Here is a 23,016-nt window from a genome sequence, read left to right on the forward strand (position 1 = left end):
CACCGCCGCCGTTAGCCCGCCGGGCGCCTGGCTCCAGGGCGGCTGCGCCCCTGACGCCCCGCCCTCCCCGGCACGTGCTGTCCCCCCGCCCTCTCCCGTCGCGACAATCCGCAACACCCCCAACAACAACATCCCCGCCGCAACATCCGGGACCTCCCCGCGGGCCCGCTCTGACGCCGGCGCGGTCTGGCTCGGCGGCGGCTCCGCTCTGCTTCCGGCGTCCGGCCCCGTCTCCTGGAGACGGGCGCGGGGTGCGGCCATCCAGGCGGTGCGCGGCTGGGACCTGGCGGTGTGTTCTCGCTAGAGTAAGGGGAGAAACACCCGGGCGTTCCCGGGGTCGCTCCGCGCGCTGTGCCGGTGCCCCCCCCCCCTCCGGCTGTATTTTGTGGCGTGCACGGACAAGCTTCCGGCTGGGACGCTTCGGAATCTCGCCTTCCCCCCATAGGGGCGTGGGAGACTCCAGCCCGGGGGCGGGGCTCCGCTGATTTCGGTTGATGGCGGCGGCGCGCCGTTAGTACCAGTACCGCTGCCTCTGCCTCCCCCCCCGCCTCGCAGGTACGGCTGTTGCCGCCCCCCGCGGACGGCTAACGGCCGCTGACTGGCGCGGCGCGCGCGTGCCTAACGGCGCGGGGGAGCGCGGCGGCGCGCGAGGCGCAGCCCTCCGCCCCACCTGCCGCGGCCGCGCGCGCAGACAGCTTCCCGCTTCCCGCCCCCCGTTCGCGCCTCCCGGTCGGTCCCCGGGTCTGAGGGCCTACTTGAACCCGGGAGTGCCGCTACCCCCGCTGAAGGGCTCCTGAGGGGCGGGAGACCCCGCCGGAGGGTGGCCAGCCTTATGGCACTCTCCTCACTGCGCCAGCTGGGCCGGGGGCCTGCTGTGGCCTAGGGCCTGCGGTGCGGCGCCTCAGGCCGGCCCAGCTGACTGCTCTTGACAGAGCTTTGACTTCAGGACAGCTCGAGCCCTGCAGGTGCTGCTCAATTCAGAGCAATTATGGCCGTTTTTTCACCAGGAGAGGGAACCCTGTGTCTCCTTGGTGTCCTGTGTCCAGCCCGGAGCAGGCGCGGTTCCCTTGGCAGCTGGAGTCTGCTGCTTTGGGTACTTCTGTGAGGTTTCAGATCTGCTTCAGCTCTTTCAGATCTGTGACAGGCTTCCACAGCAGCCCTCTTGCTTTTTCTTTATACCTTTTTCTTTTCGCTTTTTGTGTCACTTTATTAGATCTCTTTTTACTTTGTGTCAAAACTAATTAACATATTCCAGCTGTTCAAAATCTGTCTCGTCTGTCATGCTCCGTTGGTTTGTGTACTGAAATTATGGCATAGCCATTACTCTTGCAGTTTGGGGACTCAAGACTAGAGGCTTTTCCCCTAGTAGCCTCTTGCAGAGCAGCTAATAGGACCCTATTTGCAGGTACTGCCTCTTATGAGGTAGCAATGAAGGCTTCCCTTTCTCATGGCCATGACTACTCCGTCCTATTGTGCATTTGTGTGTCATTGGTCACGCTTATGTCAGACAAACAGATACTTCTGTATTTGGCATTGAGCCTGGCATATATTTGTATTGTTTGTTGCGTGAGTGGATGATAATGCCTTTCGTATGACCAACATACAAAGGTAGCTTCCATCCACCTAATGTGTATATGCATCAGTCTTTTGATGAGGTGCACATGTCAAGTTTGAAGTATTCTTGGGAAAGAGGTACAGGGAAGGGGCTGTGGTCATGTAAATTTTGGGAGTGGGCTGTAGATTGGCCATTTTTTTTGCCAAATACATTTCTATGGCATTGCTGTTCTGGAACCTCGCTGTAGTAGGGGAAGACATTATGGGTTTTTTTGTTTGGTTGGGTTTTTTTGTTTGTTTTTATTTTGTTGTGTTGTTTTTTTTTTTTTAAGCTGTCCAGAAAAAGAACATAAGGAATGATATGATCTGCATGAATCAGAAAAGAGGTGGGGAAATGGATACCTCCTTCTGTTCTGATGCTGTCTTTGTGCCTTATTTTGGGGTATTTGGCAAGCTGATCATTGTATAATTACTTTCTTCCCATAGATAATTAGAAAAAAAGTCTTCCTTCCTATATTGCACTAGCAGTACCTAGCTGTTTGCTTAGTGCTAGATAAAATCAAAGTAATTTACAGTATTAATCTGAAGGCTTTTGAATTGCAGTGGTGAGATTCTTTCTTCTATTGGGAAGAAAACTTCTGTTTTAGGTAAATACCTTTGGTAAAGGAAATCCTGGAATCATGAGGTTCCTATATATGTCGTAAATTCTGGTTCATCTGAGTTCTTCTTGGTACCTGGCTGATATTCTGGCAAGAACTGTTGTTTTAGTGACAGGCTTTTTGTTTGGTGCTGCCCAATGCTTTGTTGTATTTTCACTTGAAGTCTTGTCTGAAAACTTGGGGATTCCCTGGTCTTCATTTTAGTCTTTGATTTGTCACTTTTGGAGCTTAGTGTTTCATGAAAGAGTTAAAGTGAAACTGATTTTGTGGTCTGTGAGTAGGCATTTGGCAGCTGTTCTACTTAAGCAGCCCTTCCTCTCCATCCTTGCTCATCATGTTGCTGCACTACCCTCTCCAATATGCTGCTTTTATATGGTTTTATGATAACTACATTGAGAACTGGTCCTGTTGAAGAAAACCCAACAGTTTTATAAACAAAATGGAGTAAGTAATGTAGAAACACCAACTCCAAATGGCTTGGAACTAATTAAACTGGTAGTTGGAAGAACTGGGCACTGAATGTGAAGCTGTCCTGGAGGTCGATGAACTTACTACAAGGTGGTCACTGAGGGCTAATTAGCAATATATCCTGTTTCTGGAATATGCCAGTATTGGGATTCTGTATCCCTCTGCTCTTAACCCAGTGGAATAGCTGAGGAGCAGGATTGAAAGCTGGTGCAGAACTCTTACTTCATGTATTATAGTTGCTTCAATGTTTTGCTATCAGTTCTCCCATTGTTCCAAGATGCTCAGAGAAAATAGTTATGGATCAAAAGAATTAATGAGACTTCTATGAAAGGCATCTGACTACTTAAATATACAAGTGTCACTTGCTGGGTTTGCAACAAATGACAGATATTTCATTTGTTTCAGTGTGTAAATTAAAGCATATACAATTCTTGAGACAAAAGTGATAGTTACTGACTCCCACAATGCAACATTTGCCCACACATTTAAACAGCTTTTGTCTGCAAGGAATTGTTTTTGTCCCTGAAAAATTAACAGTGAGTCCTATAGCTGGTAGAGCCACATTCAGCTTAGCATTGCTGGGAGCACTAATATTCACAAAGTCCTGTGTTTTTCAGTTAATGTTGATGAAATCAGTTTCTTGGCAGGTTTAAATTACATTGTGAAAAGTTACAGGGGCACGTTTGCCTGAAGTGCTCTTGGGCAGAAATGGCAAACTTATTTGGCAAGGCTTTCAGTATAGAATATTTTCATGTGTGCAGCAGTTTTATGGTCAACAAGCAATTTTAATTTTGGTTGTGTGATAAAATATTGAGAATTTGTAGGTCTGTAACTTTTCAAATGTGTTAAGAGCTTTGAAAGTGGAAAATTCTACTACCCATTCAAAATTTTTATCACATTTCCTGAGAGGAGGCCTTCTATAAAGTAATTGTGTTTGATCTTGCTGGAAGACTATAATCCCTATTTTTGAGAATTGGGAGGGTAAATACTATAAGTCAATGACTATTAAATATGAATGCTTCCCCCTCTTCCTCCTGTCTTTAAAGGTTTATTTGCGTATGAGATAAATGTCATGGTTTCAAGCCATTGTCTGTAAAGCATCGTTAACTATGGAGAACTTCATTTTGTATGAGGAGATTGGAAGAGGAAATAAGACAGTTGTTTACAAAGGAAGAAGAAAGGGCACAATTAATTTTGTTGCCATTCTTTGCACTGATAAATGCAAAAGAGCTGAAATAACAAACTGGGTAAGTAATGCTTTTTCCTGCTAAACCTGGGAAAAGATCTTACAAAATCCTTGTAGCACAGGTAATGTAAAAGAAAAATACCTTGTGCTTCTTTAGAAGGAGTTTTGTCACCATTGAGGTCAGCTTCTTAAGATTTTAAATTCTTATGCTTTTAATAGAGTCTTATTTGACTTGAGTTTGCGTAAACCCATATTTACAGGCTTACTGTTTCTGTGATGTGTCAGAGAACTTGTAAAAACAGTTACTTGCATGTAGTGGTTTGCTTTATTTTGTTATTAGTTGTGCAAATCCAGTGGTAGTAATAACCTTCCAGTAAATAATCAATTTCTTACTTGACAAGAATAAATATTTTTTGATGAAAAAATAGCATTTAAGGTAAATCAGTTCTGGTTTGTAAAACCTTGGCAAAGTTTTAAACATATCATACTTTATGGAAAAGAAACTGTGACACAGTTAGACATTAAAAATACTTTATTTTTCGAGTAGATACATTTTGCTTCTGTGGTGGGTTGACCCTGGCTGGATGCCAGATGCCCACCAAAGCTGCTGTATCACTCCCCCTCCTCAGCTGGACAGGAGAGAGAAAATACAACAAAAGGCTTGTAGGTCAAGATAAAGACAGGTGGATCACTTGCCACTTAACTCAGGGAAGTTAATTTATTGTCAATCAAATCAGAGTAGGGTAATGAGAAGTAAACCCAAATCTGAAAACACCTAACACCTTCTCCCCACCCCTGTCTTCTTCCCAGGCTGAACTTAACTTCCAATTTCTCTATCTCCTCCCCCCAAGTGGTGCAGGGACACGAGGAATGGGGGTTACAGTCAGTTCATCGCACATTGTCTCTGCCGCTCCTTCCTCCTCACACTCCTCCCCTGCTCCAGCGTGGGGTCCCCCTCCCACAGGCTGCAGTTCTTCACACACTGCTCCAGCGTGGGTCCCTCCCATGGGGTGCAGTCCTTCAGGAACAGGCTGCTCCAGCATGGGTCCCCCCCAGGGTCACAAGTTCTGCCAGGAACCCTGTTTATGCGGGCCTCCCACTGCTCCGGTGTGGGGTTCCTCCATGGGCTGCAGGTGGATATCTGCTCCACCATGGGCCTCCATGGGCTGCAGGACCAGTTTGCCTCACCATGGTCTTCCCCACGGGCTGCAGGGGAATCTCTGCTCTGGTGCCTGGAGCACCTCCTCCCCTCCTCTGCACTGACCTGGGGGTCTGCAGAGCTGTTGCTCTCGCATAGTCTCACTCCTTTCTTCTACTGCAATTTTTGCCCAGATTCCCCATCCCCACCTCCCCTTCTCAAAAACATTATCCCAGAGGCGGTGCCGCCATCACTGATGGGCTTAGCCTTGGCCAGTGGTGAGTCCACCTTGGAGCCGGCTGTCATTGGCTCTATTGGACACAGGGGAAGCTTTAGCAGCTTCTCACAGAAGCGATTGCTGTAGCCCCCCTGCTACCAAAACCTTGCCACGCAAAGCCGTTACAGTTTCATGTTCCCTCTCGTTGCTTCAATGATCATTTACTGGGTCATTAACAAATTTGGTCAATGTAAACTTTTTGTTCTTAGCAGCATACTTCTCTTAGAAAGCCCTTGGGGATACCCTGCATACCACTGTGGCAAGATACAGAGGCTTCTGTAGAGAGGAGGCCATGTAGGTGTAGTAGAAATATAGATTTCCAGGGACCCTTGAATGATTGCTCTTGCCTAATAAGATAAGAATGATGTAAAAATTTCTTTTTACTTCCTCTTACTGTATTCACTGTATTGTCTTACAATGTGTTCCCAATGGAAAAGAAAATAGAAATGCAAGTTTGACTCCAAATTCTGATTTCCAGTTTTACTGTTTTAGTGATGCAGGAAGGTTAAATAGTGCTTATAACTTTGGGCTGGGGAACTATGTATTTTTTTTTTCTGTATTTTTAAAAGTGAGTGAGTTGGGCAGGGTCTGTGAGGAAAGTTATCTTTTCTCAACATATATGTATAACTAAAATATTTGAATTGGAGAATAATTTTAGTGAACTGGAAAAGGTAAGAGAATGAGTAGTTACTCTAGAATAAATTCATATTGTGTCTCCTCGTCTTAAGTCCATATATATTGCTTTCTCCCCCCTGCCCCATTAAGTATGTTAAGTTTGTTCTAGGTTCGTCTGACTCACGAAATCAGACACAAGAATATAGTGACATTTCATGAATGGTATGAAACCAGCAACCATATCTGGCTTGTAGTGGAATTATGCACAGGTGAGATAAGCTCAGAAGGTAAACATTTGTAGAATGAGGATTTCATATAATATTTTATCCACAACAAATGTGTGTTTGGAAAACCTTAGTAATTATTTGATTATTAACATGAGAATCCTATTTATATATAGCACAGTTTTTGCTTTTGGAAACATTTTTAGAAATCATACTTTTCTACTTCACTGTATATGTATGTTAACTGTTAACTGATGTGATGTAATGTTGGTTTGTAATAGCTGAAGTGATATGGTGTTCAGGGGAACTTAAAACCAAATTGTGAATAGTTGAATGGTAGTTAAGTAAAAATTACTTGATAAGTTTTCGAAGGACTGGCAGCGTTAGTGTTCTTTTTTTCATTTTATAGCACACAGTAATAAAGATGACAAAGAGCAAATCAAGTTATAATGTACAAAAGACAATAATGTTAAAATGAATTTTTTAATCAGAAGGCAATTCTATAGCTAATAGTAAATTATTTAAGTTTTCTTCCTGTTCAGTAGAAGTATTTTGACTTTTCTGTTAAGATGTTAATTTGGGAGCTCTGGCAACCTAAAACTGCATTAAGTGATCCACTGAATTTTGATAGGTTCTCATCAATCCATTACAGACATCTTTTAAAGCTTTCTCTAATTTTGATGATTGCATGTTTTAAACTCCAGATAGTATGCCTTACTCCACATGGAGGGGAAAGGTGGCCAATTGTGCAGGTGATTCATGTTAGTATCTTGGTATCTGGAGTTTGTATCATAGTAAAAGTCCATATTACACACAGTCTTTTTTTCTATCCAGAATTCTTTTTCAAAAATAACTGAAGCAGAGAAGCTACAAGTTGGGGGGGGGGGGGGGGGGAAGGGAAGGGAGGTCAGGCCATTCTGTCATGTATTGAGAATGAAGTTAATTACTCATATGGAGGCTGTGGTCTGTTTGCTTAGTCTAACTTATGGGCACATACTTACGTTATTAGACAGGCAGCCTTTTATTAAGTAAAATTTGATTAATGTATTTTTTACCTTGCAGTACTGCAGTTTGCTGTAGGGAGAGTCTGGAAGCTAACTTACTTCTAAATAGACTGACATGGATTTCTTATTAATTTTGTAGAGCCCTGAAAATCACTTGAAATATGGAAGGTCTCTCTCACTTGTCTCAAGGTGACAAAGTGAGTTTCTGTTACCAGATGCAGCATACTCTTCCTGCGTTACTGGTTTCACTAATTTTTTTTCTCCTTTGCGTATTTGGTTATATTATGGAATTATTCTATATGTAGTCCTCTGAATTGAATTATTAAAAGCAGTGATTAAAAATGATGGAAAATTCTTTACTATATGTATGTAAAGCAGGCTTGGTTTTAAAGGAGCCGGCTGATTTACTAAACAGAATAAAAAAAGGTTTAGAAATAAAATAATTTTAAGATTCAGATGGAATAATTTAAAGAATACTGTGATGACAGACCTTTTAGTGTTGCTATTCTATGAAAGAAATTACTGAGCAAATGGAAAAAAGCTCAGGAAAATCTGTTACATGATTTGGAATAAAGGTTCTAGTATCCTTGTCTATGGAAAGCTCTCCTAATTCCTGTTTTCATTCAGGGACTTAAATTTGTGTCTTTTTTTTTTTTTTTTCTGTTTTGTTTAATCTGCATGATTTGGCTAAGATATAAATAATAGATAATGCAGGAAGCCCACAGATAATTCATGAAATCCAAACTGTAGTCTCACGAGAACAGGTTTGATACAGGAGTAGAAAAGGACCAAATCAAGTTGAGGAAAGGATTCTGGGGGGGAGATGGGAGTGTGGAGTTTGGGATAAAGACTGGGACAGGGAGGAGGAGAAAGACTATTTGAGCAATGACCTTGTGGAAAACGAGATTAGGAAAAGTCCAGGTCCTATTACCAGTTAGGACAGGAATGGCTCAAATGGGATGAGTCTGATGGCGTACCTGAGAATCAGTGGAATGTGAGGAAGTGGTTGATGGGGGAAGGAGAGAGGTTTTGCAAGGACAGAGAAACAGTAGGAGTCAGTGGGGAAAAGCATAGAGTGAATGTGAAGCCCAGGGAAGGACACAGGTGATAGAGGATATATGTGAGGTTTATTTGAAAGGCTTTGTAGGTGTGATCTGCTCAGAAACAGAGGAAGGTTTGGTTGGAACTTAGTGGAGAAAGGGAAGTGGTGATTTTGGGAGGACAGAGAAGGGTCTCATAGTGTGAGAAGTCCAGAGAGATATGAGTAGGACTTGCTGGGGCAGGAAGCTGGGATTTACGTGAGAAACCTGGGAAGTGAAAGCTTATTTCTGTGTGTTTCTGTTCTGGTTTTTCGATTCTTTTTTCCTTAAAATAATAATAAAAAAAAGACAAAAGAGAGAGGAAAGGATGAAAATAAAAGACCTGGGGCACATGAGTCAGGAAAAGGACTGTACGGAAATACTATGTGTGAAGAACAAACAAAAGAATTTCTATTGGATGTTGTTGACCTCAGAATGTAACCCACTTTTACTATTTCTGATGTCTGTGAATTCAGTGAAAAATTACCTGTCAAGCTTTAGCACTTGTTCACCGAAGTTGTTAGCCTGTTCTTAGTATTGTTTATTCTTTTAACTCATGCAGCAGGGATCAGTTAAAAGGAATTTGAATAAACCCTTTGGATAGTATTATGTTGTGACGTGGTGCAGTTTCTGGCTTTCTTTTTTCCCTTCTGTTTCCTTTGTAAAATATATGAATATTAAAGTAATTTTCATGTCATGCACTCCATTTAATTGTAGTCAAGATATTTTTTGTCACAGTACTGGAAATATTTTTTTCCTGTACATCTTAGATTTTGTAATTATTATTTAATCTCAGGAAATATTTTTAGTATCTACTGATAGTGATTTTTGCTTGACATCCTTTGAAGGAGCTTATATAATGTACTTGGGGAACTATTTGTATGATGTCTTCTTTACATGCACTTGCTGACTACATATAAATATATTTCAGGTGGTTCTCTAGAATCTGTTATTGCTGAAGACAAACATCTACCTGAAGATGTAGTGAGAGAATTTGGTGTTGATTTGGTTACTGGTTTATACCATATTCATAAGCTTGGAATTATCTTTTGTGAACTGACACCTGGAAAGGTAAGAAGGAGTATTATTTATAGGGGATGCTGCATATTACTTTGTAGGCCATCAGCATTTAGTTCATTATTTCTGTTTTACTATTTGGAAGAGGCTCACCTCAAGTTGGAGGCCAGTTGAGCTTTATAATACATGTGAAGACAATGAGAGACAAGTCTGTAGCTTGAATATTTTATGATCCAGTTGATTTCTTCCATTGTATATTTGATATGATGTGATAGATTCTTTTTGATTTGTTGTACCGGTTTGAATTAATGAAGGATTTTAGTTCTCTGTCCTTGGACATGTAACTTTGCTGTTGTGCCTATTCTATCATGCTGTAGAATATTTTGAAGTCACAGAAAATGCTAATGAGGGAGTAAAATTAACTAAACTTTCTTTGTTAATAACCTTCTCTTGTTTCCAAGTACCTTTTAAATTATCATCTTACTCTTGCATAAAAATACAAATATTTATGTGGTTTCTGATTGTGTGTGAAGTTTAGGTATAGTTTTGTCAAAGTCCACATTTATTTTTAATTTACATAGTCACCAGAATATTAACTATAGTAAAAAAAAAATTATTAACAGTAATTGGTTTTGATCCTAATCTATAAGTCATCAAGTTGCCCTTCTCTGAATTTTCTGTAAAACTTGCACAATTATACTCAGTTTCTGTCACTTGTGGGTCCAAAAGCACTAAAAAAAATCCACCTGACTGAATCCCACCATCCCACCCCTCCACAATCTGACTGATGGAAGAGTTCTCTAAACAACATTTTTGGGATTATGAAGCTATTAATTACAACAATAAGCAGTGACCACATAGAGAAAACTCTGCATCATTGGAGAAAATCTTCGGAATTTTCTGCTAATTAGAATTTTTGTCTTCAAATAAAGTGAAGTATCTTTTTACTACACACTTATTTTCCTATACAGGGTTACTATAATTTTACTTTCTTTTCTATAGTAACGTTGTTGTTCATTTAGATTTAATAATGAGTAAACAAAAGTGCACATTAAACACCTTGTAAGGGTTCTGTTGTGAGATTCTGGAGTTTTGTGGTTATAAGAAAGAGGACACTATTGGTGGTGACTTAAAAGAAAAAATTTCAGTGCTTTCGGCTATAGTGATCATCTATATGTACTTAAATGGTTTGAGGTTGTGATTTGTTTTTTTATAATAAATTATTTTATACTTTGTATTGGGAATTTCATCAGTTGTAGTATATGATACTTGTATGTCAGATTTTCTTTTTTCTTCTAGATTCTGCTTGAAGGGCCTGGCACTTTGAAATTCAGTAATTTTTGCTTGGCTAAAGTGGATGGTGAAAACTTGGAAGAATTTTTTTCTTTAGTTGGATCTGAAGAAGGCGAAGGAGATGTCAGTGAAAGCAATCCACAAAGATACCTGAAAAGCAGGTTTCGAGGTAAGATCTTTTTACTAGCCCAAACTAACATATACCAAGGGGACAGAACGAAATCTGGAAAAAACCTTTGTGGCAAGCAATTTGGAGAGAAGACCTTGAAATAAAATATATGTTTATTGTTCTGTTGGGGCTGACTCAATTTCTAGGGCAACAGGATAATTAATTCTGTTGTATTATCATTTGTAAAGATTAATGTTTTTGCCTGTGTCTTTATAACAGAAAGTACGATCTGTACATATTTTGTAAGTAGGTTTAACATATCCTGCATATGGGGAATTTTTTAAGTAAGTTCAAAACCAAAATTTAGCTCTTAAGGATGGTTGGTCAGAGATCATAACTTAGAGGGAACAACACCTGCAAGTGAATAGAAAGAAAATAAACTGTATTTACAAGTATATAGTAATAATTCTAAGTTTCACAAAGCCAGTTTAACTAAGAGCTGGAAAAAATATACTCCTGTCTGTCATACAATGTATGACATATTAACAACTCGTGACCTTTACTGCTTTTTGTAAATAGACTTCAGGTTATTTTTTGGATTGAAGCTCTGATGTAGGTGATGATAGACTGTAGTATAATTGTATAATAATTTTTCAACATAACATAACTGGAGGTGGTTTATTTTAGATTTCTTTTTGCAGCTTGGCATCAGATCCCTACAGTATGGTTTAATGTTCAAAAGGTCTGTCTGTCCTGAGCATGTTTTAATTATTTTATGAGCTGTTCTTGATTTTTTTTCTTTGCAGAAAAAAAGGTAAAATTTCAATAATTAAAAAGTCCCAACAAACCCAAAACAAACAAAATCCTAACCAAACTGAGTATATGAACGACATCTGAAATGTTTCAAGGTAGCAAATTCATTAAAAATTATTATTTTTTTGTTTGGATTTGTTGGTGAGGCTTAATTGTTAATTGATGAAAACTATGGAAGATTACTAAAATTTTGGACATTCAGAATTCAAACTGACTGGCTTTGCTAACTGATGAAATTGTATTGCTGGTATTTAGTTGATATAAGACTATGTATTTAAAAAAAAGTTTAAGGAAAATTGCAAAAGAATCATGCGTTTACAATCTTTTGTGTTTCGGTTATGAAGTAATTGGAGAATGAAGAGATAACTGATACTGGATATATGATAAAGAAAATTGATTTAAAATTAATCCTGTTCTCAGAAAAAATTGAGCTATGGAATTATTTATGGACTTCTAAAAAGTCTGTGCTGTAGATGCTCTTTTTATGGTCTAGGATTAAATTCTGTGAACTTTGTTAAATGTATATGCAAAATTAAGTAAGTACTACACAGAACTGCTGCTTCTTTCATTGGAGACTTTGCACTGCTGTACTTGCATTGTCCTTTTTGATGCAAATGATCCAAAGTGATTTCTAGTTAGAGGCTCGACTGTTTCAGTACCTTTTACTTAAGAATGATAATTTCTTTTTAAAGTATGAGAAAGTTACTGTGCTTTAGTTTCAACAGGCAGATCCATGCAGATGCAGTAGGCTGCAAATACTATGTTATTTTTTCATCGAATAAGAAAAGTTCAGAAACTTGGTTTTAATCTTCTCGGTCTTTTATTAGTCATTATCTCAGACCATCTCACAGACCTCTATTTCCAAGATAACGATGTGTATAGCAGTTACTGTTATCAGGAATGGTGGAATTCTTGGCAATGTTTTATGCGAACAAAAAGAGCTTTCTTTAATACTTTGCTGTCTCCTGCTGAAAGTCCACACTGGAAATACTAAGACCAAGAACAGATCTTTATTCAGGAAGAAATACAAATCTAATCTCTTTCCTGTGGCCTTTCAAAACAGCTTTTTTTGATGTGTATAGTTAATGACCTTTTGTCATTTAAAAAAATAAAACCCAAGAACAAAAGAATCCAAAATAAACTTTTTAAAGGATTATGAAATTGATACTTGTGCTGAGTTTGTGTAATTTTTTTGGAGATTATTTAGAACTGAGTTAGTGTTTACATGGGAACTACTGTAGCAATAGGAACTATATGTTTCTTTTTCTATATCAAGACAAAAGGGGTTTGTGTATTATATTTTGATATGTGATGTTTTCATAGTGTGTTAGTGTGAAAATAGCTGTAACTAGTTTGGATCGGTGATCTAGTTGGCTAGCTACTTTGGTTTTGTCACAAAATTTCTAATTTTGTGAAGGTTTATGTCTTGGGATAGCTTTAAAAAAAAAACCAAACCCAACAACAAAAAAACCAAACCTGCTTTAACCTAATGATTTCTGTTACTCACATGATGATTATGTTGTTTACCATTCAGCTTAATTTGTTTGGCTCTGGAAGCTGTCAAGGCATATCAAAACTTCCTTTGCATGAATCTCTGTGTTAGGAAAGTGTAGCACAAGTCAGCTTAGTTAACAGAAGTGAAATAGCAAAATAGTGTATAAAATCCTACATAATTCAGTAAAAGTATAGGAGATTAGATTTGGTATCTGTTTGCTTATAGTAAGTGAAAATAACCCCTAACTCACTGAACTGTGGAGACAAAGTTTGAAGTGTTGAACAGGATAAATGCTGAATGAATAATCCAAGTGCGTTATACATACTGTATTTTGTAGGCTCTCCATTGTACACAGCTCCAGAAGCAATAAAGGGAGAAGACTTCTCGAAAGCCAGTGATCTGTGGTCCTTGGGATGCTTACTTTATGAAATGTTCTCAGGTTGTAAGTTTGTGTATCTATTTAATATTCTTGATAATGGAAATATAGGTCATGGTCCCAGAGTAAATTCTTGTTAACTTCCTAGGGGGGTTAAGCCATAGAAAAACTTCAGACAGGTTTTAAAGAGTTTGTGAAGAATATACTATCTGTACTTAAAAAAGGAGAGGGAGGTGTCTTCATCAAATAGTAAGTGGATTAATACTGTTGTCCTTTTGATTGTGATCTAGATATTATGTTAACCAACATGTATTGTTTAAATACTATGATCTAAAATTATAGCAGTCCTCCGATTCTGACAGTGTAACATTTTTAATCTCCTCAGTATTAAACTCGGGGTGCATTATTTTGACCTTTGGAAGAGAAAACTGTTTCACTAGTGTAAAACTAGAATCATTGGTTTTCCTGCAGATAAAGTAGCTGTTAGCATTGGCTGCAGCTGGAGGGAGAATTTAATCACAGAAGAGAATTACAGTGCAACTTTCTGAAGTCTTAAACAATATGTTGATCTCCTGGATCAACATAGTTACATGGACGTTGATTTCTGCCTAGACCTTCTCTTGTTGTCTTATTGCTGATTCACACAGGTCTATCATGATGACTTCCATCAAGCCATCTTTGGTGCCTCTTCTGTCTGTGGACTCTTTTGTTGTTCATGGTAGAATAATTTAATTCAAGGGTTTGTATTTGACAAGGGAACTTGATAAATAGAATCCAGGCTATCCAGGTGTTTATTTCTTTGGATGTTTCCCTAGGAAAATGAACTCATTGCTTGTCATTGCACCTGAGACATTTTTAAGTTTGCCTAATCTGTTAAATACACTTCTGTTTGTTTGTAGGAAGACCACCATTCTTCTCGGACAGCTTTTCTGGATCAATTGAAAAGATTTTATATGAAGAGCCATTGCCACCTAGACCAGAGGGTAACATTCTGTTACTGTTTCATGAATCAAATCAGAGTATTAACTTAACAAAGTTAAAGTTTTGTTTTGCACTGCTTCATCTGAGGCCCATTGCAGGAATCAGCTGTCCAAAGTGAATGTTACGGTTGCCTTCCTTTTATAAGAACTTTTCCCCCATTAACAATGAATGCTTATTTCCCTTTTGACAGCCAAGCATATCATTTAATGTTAAGAATTAAAAGTAAATCTACCTTCTGGGATGGAATTTCTGATCCCATTTATTCTGGGCATCAGTGGTGTTTGTGAAGACCTTTGTGTATTAGTAGCTCTTTTCAGTTCATAGTAGTGTGAAAATGGTGACCTGTAGAATTAAAACTCTTGTTACTTGTCTCAATTCTAAGAGAGATTTTGTTTTTGAAGTGGATAAAGTGCATTTCATACTTCTGAGCTCTCAGAAGTAGGACCTTTCTCAGTTAAATATGGATTTTGGAAAGCTCTTTTGTATAATGGCGTGCAATAATGGTCCTCTTTAAGTTATGCTTGGGGAAAAATTCATTTTAATTTAAGCAGAATTCAAGTTTTTATTTTTTGCTAATAGCTATATTAAAATTGGAGTGTGCTTTTTTAAGCATGTAACAATTTTAATTAATTCGGTAACTGAGTAGTGGTGATTGGTTGTTTGGCTTTTGTTTTTTTGAGGACGCTTTGCAATGCAAAGAGTGCATATTTAAGATTCTTCATACATTCAGATTTTTTTCAGATGAAATTACTATTAAAAGAAAATTTTTAGCATGATCTGTAGATAGCGATTTGATCTACATTGTGTGACAGTTGTTTTTGCTGCCCAGTACTTACCTTCTCAAGTGCTTCTATTTACAGGTTCAGCTTTTCATAAACCTTCTGCTGAGTTCATTAGTTTGCTTGATGGGTTGCTTCAAAAGGATCCTCAGAAAAGGTGAACAGTCTAATCCATGATAGTTGTTTACATTGTCTTTTTTCACCTCTGGAGAAAATAATTGCTATGATACTGTATGTATAGTATTTTGTAGATGACAAAGAATGCAAAAAATCATTTAATCCCTTATATAAAAGAGCAAATTGTGCTTTTTCTTACATGAAGATATACAGAATTAATGCTTTGATTAAGTGTATCTTTGTATCGTTGTAGCTGGTGCTAAATAGATATCTTTGTAATAGAAATGATGGGTGATTTTAAAATTGGATGGCTTTTCTTTTCCGGGGCAACGGACACATCTGTTTTATGAGGCTTTGATTTATAGCTGATATAGTTGTATTGTTAAATAACATAAGATTATAATTTACAGGGTAGCTCAGATAACTTACATATTGGGAATGGCTATGCAGTTTCTCATACCTCTGTGTAGTGTGTGTTAGCCATCCTGATTTGAGGCAAAACACTTGTCCTGTAAGAAAACTTATTTGTTGACCAAATAAAAGCAAACAACAGGATTAATTGCTCTGTAGAGTCACTAGGTTCAAAACCTAGTCTGGTATCTCTCTGTGGAGCTGTAGTTTGGAACTCTCTTTCAGTTTGCTTGTTGTTTTTCAAAAGGCTGAATTGGACAGACCTATTGCAGCATCCATTCTGGAAAGGATCCCTTGACCATTGTGGTGGTGATTCTGCAGACAGCCAGGGCACAAGCTCAAGGTATTGAATATTCAAGGAAGGCTTTTTTTATAGTAAAGACAGGCAGAAAAAAATTAAATGTTTTTCTGTAAATTTTTTCAGGTTTGAATTTTGATTAGGATTTTTATGTGGTTAACTAATCAGTGAATGGAGCTTTACACCATTCAGTGAACAGTCCTTGATACTTAGCAATTGCATTATCCTGTTAGTGTTATTACACTGCTTGCTTTCAACAGACTCCTTCCTCCCAGCTATAGAATGTGTTAAAGTTTACTTCTGAACTAACTGCTCTCATTTTTATTTGTTTATATACCAATGATGCACAGTAATTTAACTTGTTCTACAAAAGCTTTCAAAACAATGATAAATATGGATGTTTTACCTTTAGTGAGATTTTTTTTGTATGTTACTGTGCATTAGGCTTAGAGCATCACAAAGCCTATCAGTATGGTATCTTAGATTTGTGATTCAGCCTTATATCCTTGCAAATGCAACTGACCCACATTCTTTGCTTATGACATAAAGCATTAATCTGATGGTTTTTTTTCCTAAATTTGTAATACTCCACACTGCTATACTTGCAGAAAACCCCAAACCTTTTGTGAAAATGGGTTCTATGTATTAAAAAGTTAGGCTTCTTCAAAACTCCTGTTATCTTGCTGTTTTTTGTTTGTTTTTTTTTTAGTTTTGAATTAGAATATTTAGTGTTGATTTTTATGTTCTTTTGTTCTAAATATTTGTAAAATACTTTAGATTCCAATCTAGCAGACTAATGTGAAAATAGATTTCTTCTAAAATGCTGAATGTTTTTGCATTCTATTTTAAAATTCTCTCTTGTATTGTTTAATACCCATTTCTGATACCAGTAGTGCAGTATTTTTGTTACTAACATTTATTCTGGTTTGAGATACAACTCTTTGTCTTTTAAATTTATTACTGCTTTCACCAGCAAGGCAGAGAAGAAATCAAAGTTTAAAGTTTATACCACAAAGAATTTATTCAAGGTTTTAGCAAGACTGATTTCAGCTTCCACCACAGTGCTCATCTTCGAAGAATCTTCGGAGAATCAGAAGAATCTTAATCTCCTATGAAATGTTGGGCTATTCGACCTTACTTCTGAGGGTTTTCTAACACCTCTGAAATATCAGTGAGGTTTGCACTAATTGACAAATACAAAACATGTAGGACATTGGCTTGACATGCAAAAGAAGCTCAATACTTTTTCTTTTCCATCTGTGAGGCATATGTATCCATTTTCTTCAAAATATGCGTTTGATTAACATTTGATATCCTGGAGAGCCTTCAGGAAACTTATATGACCCAGTTCCATGTGTATAATAGAGGGTTATATTAAACCCCCCCCAAACAACCAAAATCAATAAACTTGCAATTAAGTGTGACATGTAAATCATTTCACAGAAGAATGCTAGTTTGTATTGAACTTCATGAAGTCTGTAGCCTGGATTATTAGAAGTAGGTTTGTTGTGACTTTTTCCTGTAACGATTGAATGATCTCTAAAGATTTTTGGGTTTTTGTAGCTGTGGTATGATGGGGTCATAATTTAACTTTTCTAATTTCTTTCATGCAACTTCTACTGAGGGAGCTAGAGAATTTTTAATATTCTCAAAGTCATTTGCTGTAAACTTATTTTTCATCATTGCCATTACTGATATGTAAAGTATGTGTAATGCATATTACAATAGTCTGTTTGTTCTAGAGAATGACAGCTGAATTGTATGCTAATAGTTGCAACAAATAATAGATATGATCCCTCCTTTTATTTGTTTTAAAATCTGTGTGATTGGTATCTTTTATTAAACAGCAGTGAAGACGCAGAGTCATCAGTGTGTTGGAGTGCCAAAGAGCCAGTAGATACTCATAAAAATCTAGATGACCTGTCATCCTCAAGAGCAGATAATAAGCTACTAAGAAATTCTTTAAAAATAGGTAACATTGTTTATTACTTTATTTTGAATTTTTTTGTCCTGTGAATTTTGTCAGTCTTACCAACATGCATATTCCCTATGCTTTATTTGTTTTTAACTTATGAATGCAAGTTCATGTTCTCTTTTCAGTAGAAACTCAGACTGAATTGCGCCCAAAAAGTGCAGTTGATGGTGAATCAAATGAATCCATATTTCTTCTCAGGTATGAAAACCTTGAAACCCTGTATGTTGTTGTGTTCCCCCCTGCTCCACCCCGGTCTCTTCAGACATTTTATTATTCTATTTGTAACATATTGTTAGCGTGTCTCCTTTGGAATTTTCTATCACTAGTTTAATTAATATTTAGACACTTTTGAAGAGCTGTAAAAGCAGTGTGTATAGTTAAAGCAATGCTTTAATGGCTTTATTACACTAATTTTTAGAAGTAGACTTTTGATTTCTTTGTCTAAACAGAGGAATTTATTTAGAACTTTATTTCCTTCTTAATTCATATATATGAGAATATGCTTACTTTAAATACACAAGGATACGCATTCAGCTCAAGATCTGCAAATAAATTCTGCCTGCAGCTTTTCATCACAAGCTGTTGGTAACTATCTACCAAGTAGTAAATAGATATTAAATAAAAAAGTGATTGGTTTAACAGTGATTTGTTTTAGTTGAGGCCTGATTCTGAAACTTTGTAGTAGGTTTCAAGCCAAGAAGATTATCTAGTCAGATAGACTGTCTCATCATCATCAGGCAGAAATATTCCAGTCTGAAATTTAATAATCTTTCAAGCTTCTTGCATAACCTGGAATAGGGCTTTTGTACATGATAGTGTTTCTACTTTTCCAGCAGTTACACTTGGTTTTAATAGTGTGTTTCTTCTCATCTCACTTATAACTTCTATCATCACAGCTAAACCCATACTGTTAGTAATTTAAAATAGCATTTACTCTTTGCTTTAGGAGTCTGCTGAAAAGAAAGGCTACAACGGCATTACAAACACTTAGTATAACAACATGTAATTGAAATTGTCAGGAAAAAACCACTTTTTTTTAACAGCAGACTTCATGATAAGTACACTTATTTTAATGTGGAATTTGAAATGTAATACAGTTTTAAAAATATTCTCTGAAATTCTCTTTGTTTCAACAATTTAACTTCTCAAAGCAGCAGGTGTTACCTACTAAAGTGTTAAAGCACTGAAGTGAAAGTAAGCTCTTGACTTGGCACCAGAATTTACTTAGCTGCTGGAGTGGTTGATCTGCTTTTAACAGTGGTAGCTTCTTCTATATGTGCAAAGGGAATAAGTCTTATTAATTTCACCTAGTTCAAATTGAGAAACCAGCTGGAAACTGGAAAAGTAGGAAAAAATTTCTGTATCTCAAATACATATGAAAGCAGTTAGGTTTGGAAAAAAACAAAACACGTGTAATACATGTTTTGAAGTATGGAACCTGAAATGATTTCTTCAGCCTTCTAGCTAGAAATAATTTTTTTTTTTTTGTGAAGGAAATAAGACTGCTTAAACTTCCAAGCAGATCCTGATATATTTTTTTGCCATAAGAATTAGGACTTTAAAAAAACTTAGTTTTATCTAGCTAGTAGATAATATTTTGGCACTCTTTCATTGTGCCCTATAAATTTCAGTCTCCCTTGAAAGTAGACAAAAGCTGCCTTTATAACAAAAGACAAGAATAAGAATATGTTAGTGATTTGATCGTTGATTTTCATAAGTATCTTTAATTTTGTTTGGTGTTTGTGTTTTTCAAGTAGTTGCTTTTTCTAATAAAGCTGATTCACAACTCAATGTGTATATTACTTTCTGCTAATCAAGAAAACGCGTGCATTTGGAGTTGATTAAATTAGTTTCCTGGCCTGCCAACTTTAATTCTGAAGTTGATTTCAAACACTTTACTTTGAATTAGTGTATACTATAAAAACCAAGTTCACTAGCTGCTTTATGAAAATTGCAAATTTGTGGTGTTCTGGTCTCTCCTTTCTTTATTGTCTGATTAGCAGACAAGATTTTTAAAAATAAAAAATGAAAAGTAAACCCAGTTCACCTTAATACAGGAGAATTAGTCAGGTTTTATTTCTCATTACCTAGCTAAGAGTTGGCAGTCAGAAGAGAGTAAGAAAATAAATTGCAATTTTTTTTGTGAGGTTAGTTTTCTTTCTATGTATGTTGCTTCTTATTAGAAATTAAGATAATGTTTTAGCATCCAGTTTGGAGAGCAACTGTGCATGAGAAAATAATCAGATTGCATTCATTTAACAACAACAAAAAACAAACCACATAGTCCTTCCCATTTCTAACTGACAAACAAATACTAACCTTGTCAGGACATATTTAAAGACAGGAAGTTAAGTTCATGTTTAGTTCAGGCATGGCATCATTTATGCTTGTCAGCTCTGAAAGTTTACTGTATGGCATGGAAGTTTCAAAAGAGCAACAAGTATATAGTTTGCAGTGAAGCTTAGTCTGTAGTCTTTCTTTTTTTAAAATTTTTTCTCTTTTTTTTTTTTCATTCTTTTGTTTAAGTTCTCGTCCCACACCTAGAACTAACACTGCAGTAGAAGGAAGTAATGCTGCTGTTACTACCCCAATCCAAAACTCTCCACAAAGAGATTCATGTTTGAAAAAGGTGAGTAGAAATATAATGTTAGGGGGTGGTGGTATCTTCATAGTTAGAATTTTAGCCTCGAGTCTATGGCAAAGCCAACTGTCCTCTACATCCTTCCATAATTATAATAGGAAAGCAGTTCCTACAGTGTGCAAGTTATTTGGCGAAAAAAGAAAAAAATTGCAGAACTTCAGAAGTAAGATGCTTAGTCTCCTTTTTTTTCCCCAGTGTATAAAAGGGATAATTTTATCTTCTTTCTTTGCAGTCTACTTTTTGGACCCAGTGCTTTTTCTTCCAATGTGTTTCTTTATTACAATTTTTAGCTGGCCCTGTCTGCTACTAACTAAATAATAAGTAAGTTAGAATATATTGTCTACATGGCCAAACTGTGTGGTATAATGTTAAGATGAAGTGTTTTGGGAATAAATGTGAACTTTTTTTTTTTCAAAACATTTTTTAAAAAACAACTTTGTTCTTGTTCTAGGCTAAAAATATGTGCTCAAGTCAGCAGGATATGGAGTCAACATTGAAAGAGCTCATTTACACTGAGTCTGATCTTATCATAACACCAATCATTGACAATCCAAAGGTATAGCAAAATAAAATATAAGATTCAGGAACTTGTGGGTGAGGCTATTTTTGCAGATAAAACTTTAATCAGGGCAAAACTCTTTTCCTGTATTTTGTAATTCTCATTTTAAAACAGTTCCACCCAGTCATCTGGCAAGTGCTCATGCAATTTTTTGGCAGTCTTTTATAATCCTATTGTGTTGCTGATTTGGAGAACTGAGTTATTTTGGGATTGAATACTGATATTAAATTATGTCTTACAAGAAATTGAACCTACTAAGTGCTGTGTTTGGTGCTTTTGTAGATTTGTTTTCTGATAACTTGGATTAATATCTGTTACTTAAATGGACAAAACTGTGGGTTTGGATACTCAAAACAAGGCCGTCTGTGAAGCCTTCTAGATTAGGAGTTAGACCTTTACAGAATAATTTTTGTTACTCTTTAAATTTTAGGTGTGATAATGTTTCTAATAAATATGAACTTACTTTCTTTGGAAAAGAAGACCTGATGTTACAAGAAATGGCCATCCAATTTCTGTCATATGGATTCCAACATGATAACAGTTTGTGATGGGTCTCTTGAGCAGAGACACTTATTGGCAGCAAACGGAAGACCAAAAAAGAGTTGCACTGCAATTGCAATATAATGTGCATGTATGGGCACATGTGTAGTAGTAGTGGAAGGAATGATAGACAAGAGCCCCTTTAGTCTTCCATTTATTTCTGTGGAAAAAACAAAAAAAAAAGTTGTAATTTTAGCAACTTCATTCAGTAAGTGGTGGATGCAGGAAATGCAACACTTGTCATTGGAAGTGAGCGTCTATCTCATTAAGTATGTCTTACAGCTTTTAGTTTATGTATTGCTTTAGTACAACTTTTTTTGTTTTGTTATAATGGAATTCCTAATACTCTCAAAAATTAAAAATCTTACACAGCTAGCTAAAGTAACTACCCAACAATACTGTTTTAATGTGTTTGGGGTGGAGGATGTCCGTTGCCAGTGGAGAATTTCAGAGGTAATTATGCATTTGAATGCCACCTCTGTAAATTCTCAGTTCTGTCTCAGGACTCTGACACAAAGCCTTAGCCTTTCACTGCTTCTCTTCTTACTGCAAGTATGAGAGATGAGATCAGGGGTAAGTGTATCTACTAATGTGCACGTGGATGCTAATCCCCTTCCAGTGCAATGCCAGGCTTGGAATTAATGCAAAATAGCCCACTAAATTGCAGGCATGTGTAATCAGAGCCACTGAATACTTGGCGATCTTCAGACTAATGGATGATACTGACACCTGGTAAAGCTGAAGAGCTTGCAGTTTAATCTCAAAAGGGATTTACTAGATGCTGGCAGAATTTTAAAAGCTGAAATGTCAGTTTATATTGTAGAATTTCCCTGTGTTCTGCAGATCTATTGAACTGAAAACTTCCTTTAGAAAACAGCTCTCTGGTTACACCTAGGCTTCATCTGTCAAAGGCTAAATTCCAGTATACAGTTACCTTTTTCGCATGCTTTAGTTACTGAAAATTTCACTCAAATGTTCAGTCACTGAGCAGTCATCCAATTTCACAATGTACCAGAAAATGATGTGGTGTGGGGAAAAAAGCCTCAGCTTTTTAGTAATTATATAAGTGATTGATGTTAATGTGACCTTTTATACTCTAGAATGATATAGTGTGTGTATTTACTGTATGGCAATTAATTGCTAAAACATTTAATGAGCTCTTGGCTGCATAGTTCCTTTCTGTAGCTTTTGAAACCCAAATGCAAATATTTTTCCGTATACAAGTAAGATAAAAATGTAAACTGAAAAAATCCCTTCATGTTATATTCCCATTAAAAAATAACTTAAATGGAAATACTAATAATTTAATTATATTAAAAACATAGAGTTAAATCTCAAGTATCTGCTTGGATAAAATACATACCAGAAATCAATGGAAGATGCCTTAGTAATGAGCAGTGGTTTGTAT

The 23,016-nt window shown here is 36.9% G+C and overlaps 1 protein-coding gene across 3 annotated transcripts in view; it reads left to right on the forward strand.

Annotated features, from left to right (window-relative positions):
• The first annotated feature begins 404 nt into the window (after positions 1–404).
• The window catches only part of ULK4 (unc-51 like kinase 4), a 246,219-nt gene continuing 223,607 nt past the window's right edge, over positions 405–23,016 (forward strand). The window contains exons 1-13 of one of the 3 annotated variants that reach the window (XM_040589959.1): positions 405–555; positions 3,728–3,928; positions 6,067–6,166; positions 9,136–9,275; positions 10,521–10,683; positions 13,269–13,370; positions 14,207–14,290; positions 15,149–15,224; positions 15,843–15,938; positions 17,744–17,865; positions 17,994–18,066; positions 20,395–20,497; positions 20,961–21,065. In XM_040589959.1, the coding sequence (XP_040445893.1) occupies positions 3,749–3,928; positions 6,067–6,166; positions 9,136–9,275; positions 10,521–10,683; positions 13,269–13,370; positions 14,207–14,290; positions 15,149–15,224; positions 15,843–15,938; positions 17,744–17,865; positions 17,994–18,066; positions 20,395–20,497; positions 20,961–21,065 (1,344 nt within the window). In that variant the 5' untranslated portion in view covers positions 405–555; positions 3,728–3,748. Of the gene's footprint in view, positions 556–3,727; positions 3,929–6,066; positions 6,167–9,135; positions 9,276–10,520; positions 10,684–13,268; positions 13,371–14,206; positions 14,291–15,148; positions 15,225–15,842; positions 15,939–17,740; positions 17,866–17,993; positions 18,067–20,394; positions 20,498–20,960; positions 21,066–23,016 lie in introns of all 3 variants that reach the window. The other 2 variants (XM_040589958.1, XM_040589957.1) reach the window with 2 other exon arrangements.

Source organism: Falco naumanni, chromosome 4, assembly GCF_017639655.2.
Source record: "Falco naumanni isolate bFalNau1 chromosome 4, bFalNau1.pat, whole genome shotgun sequence".
Lineage (NCBI taxonomy): Eukaryota > Metazoa > Chordata > Aves > Falconiformes > Falconidae > Falco > Falco naumanni.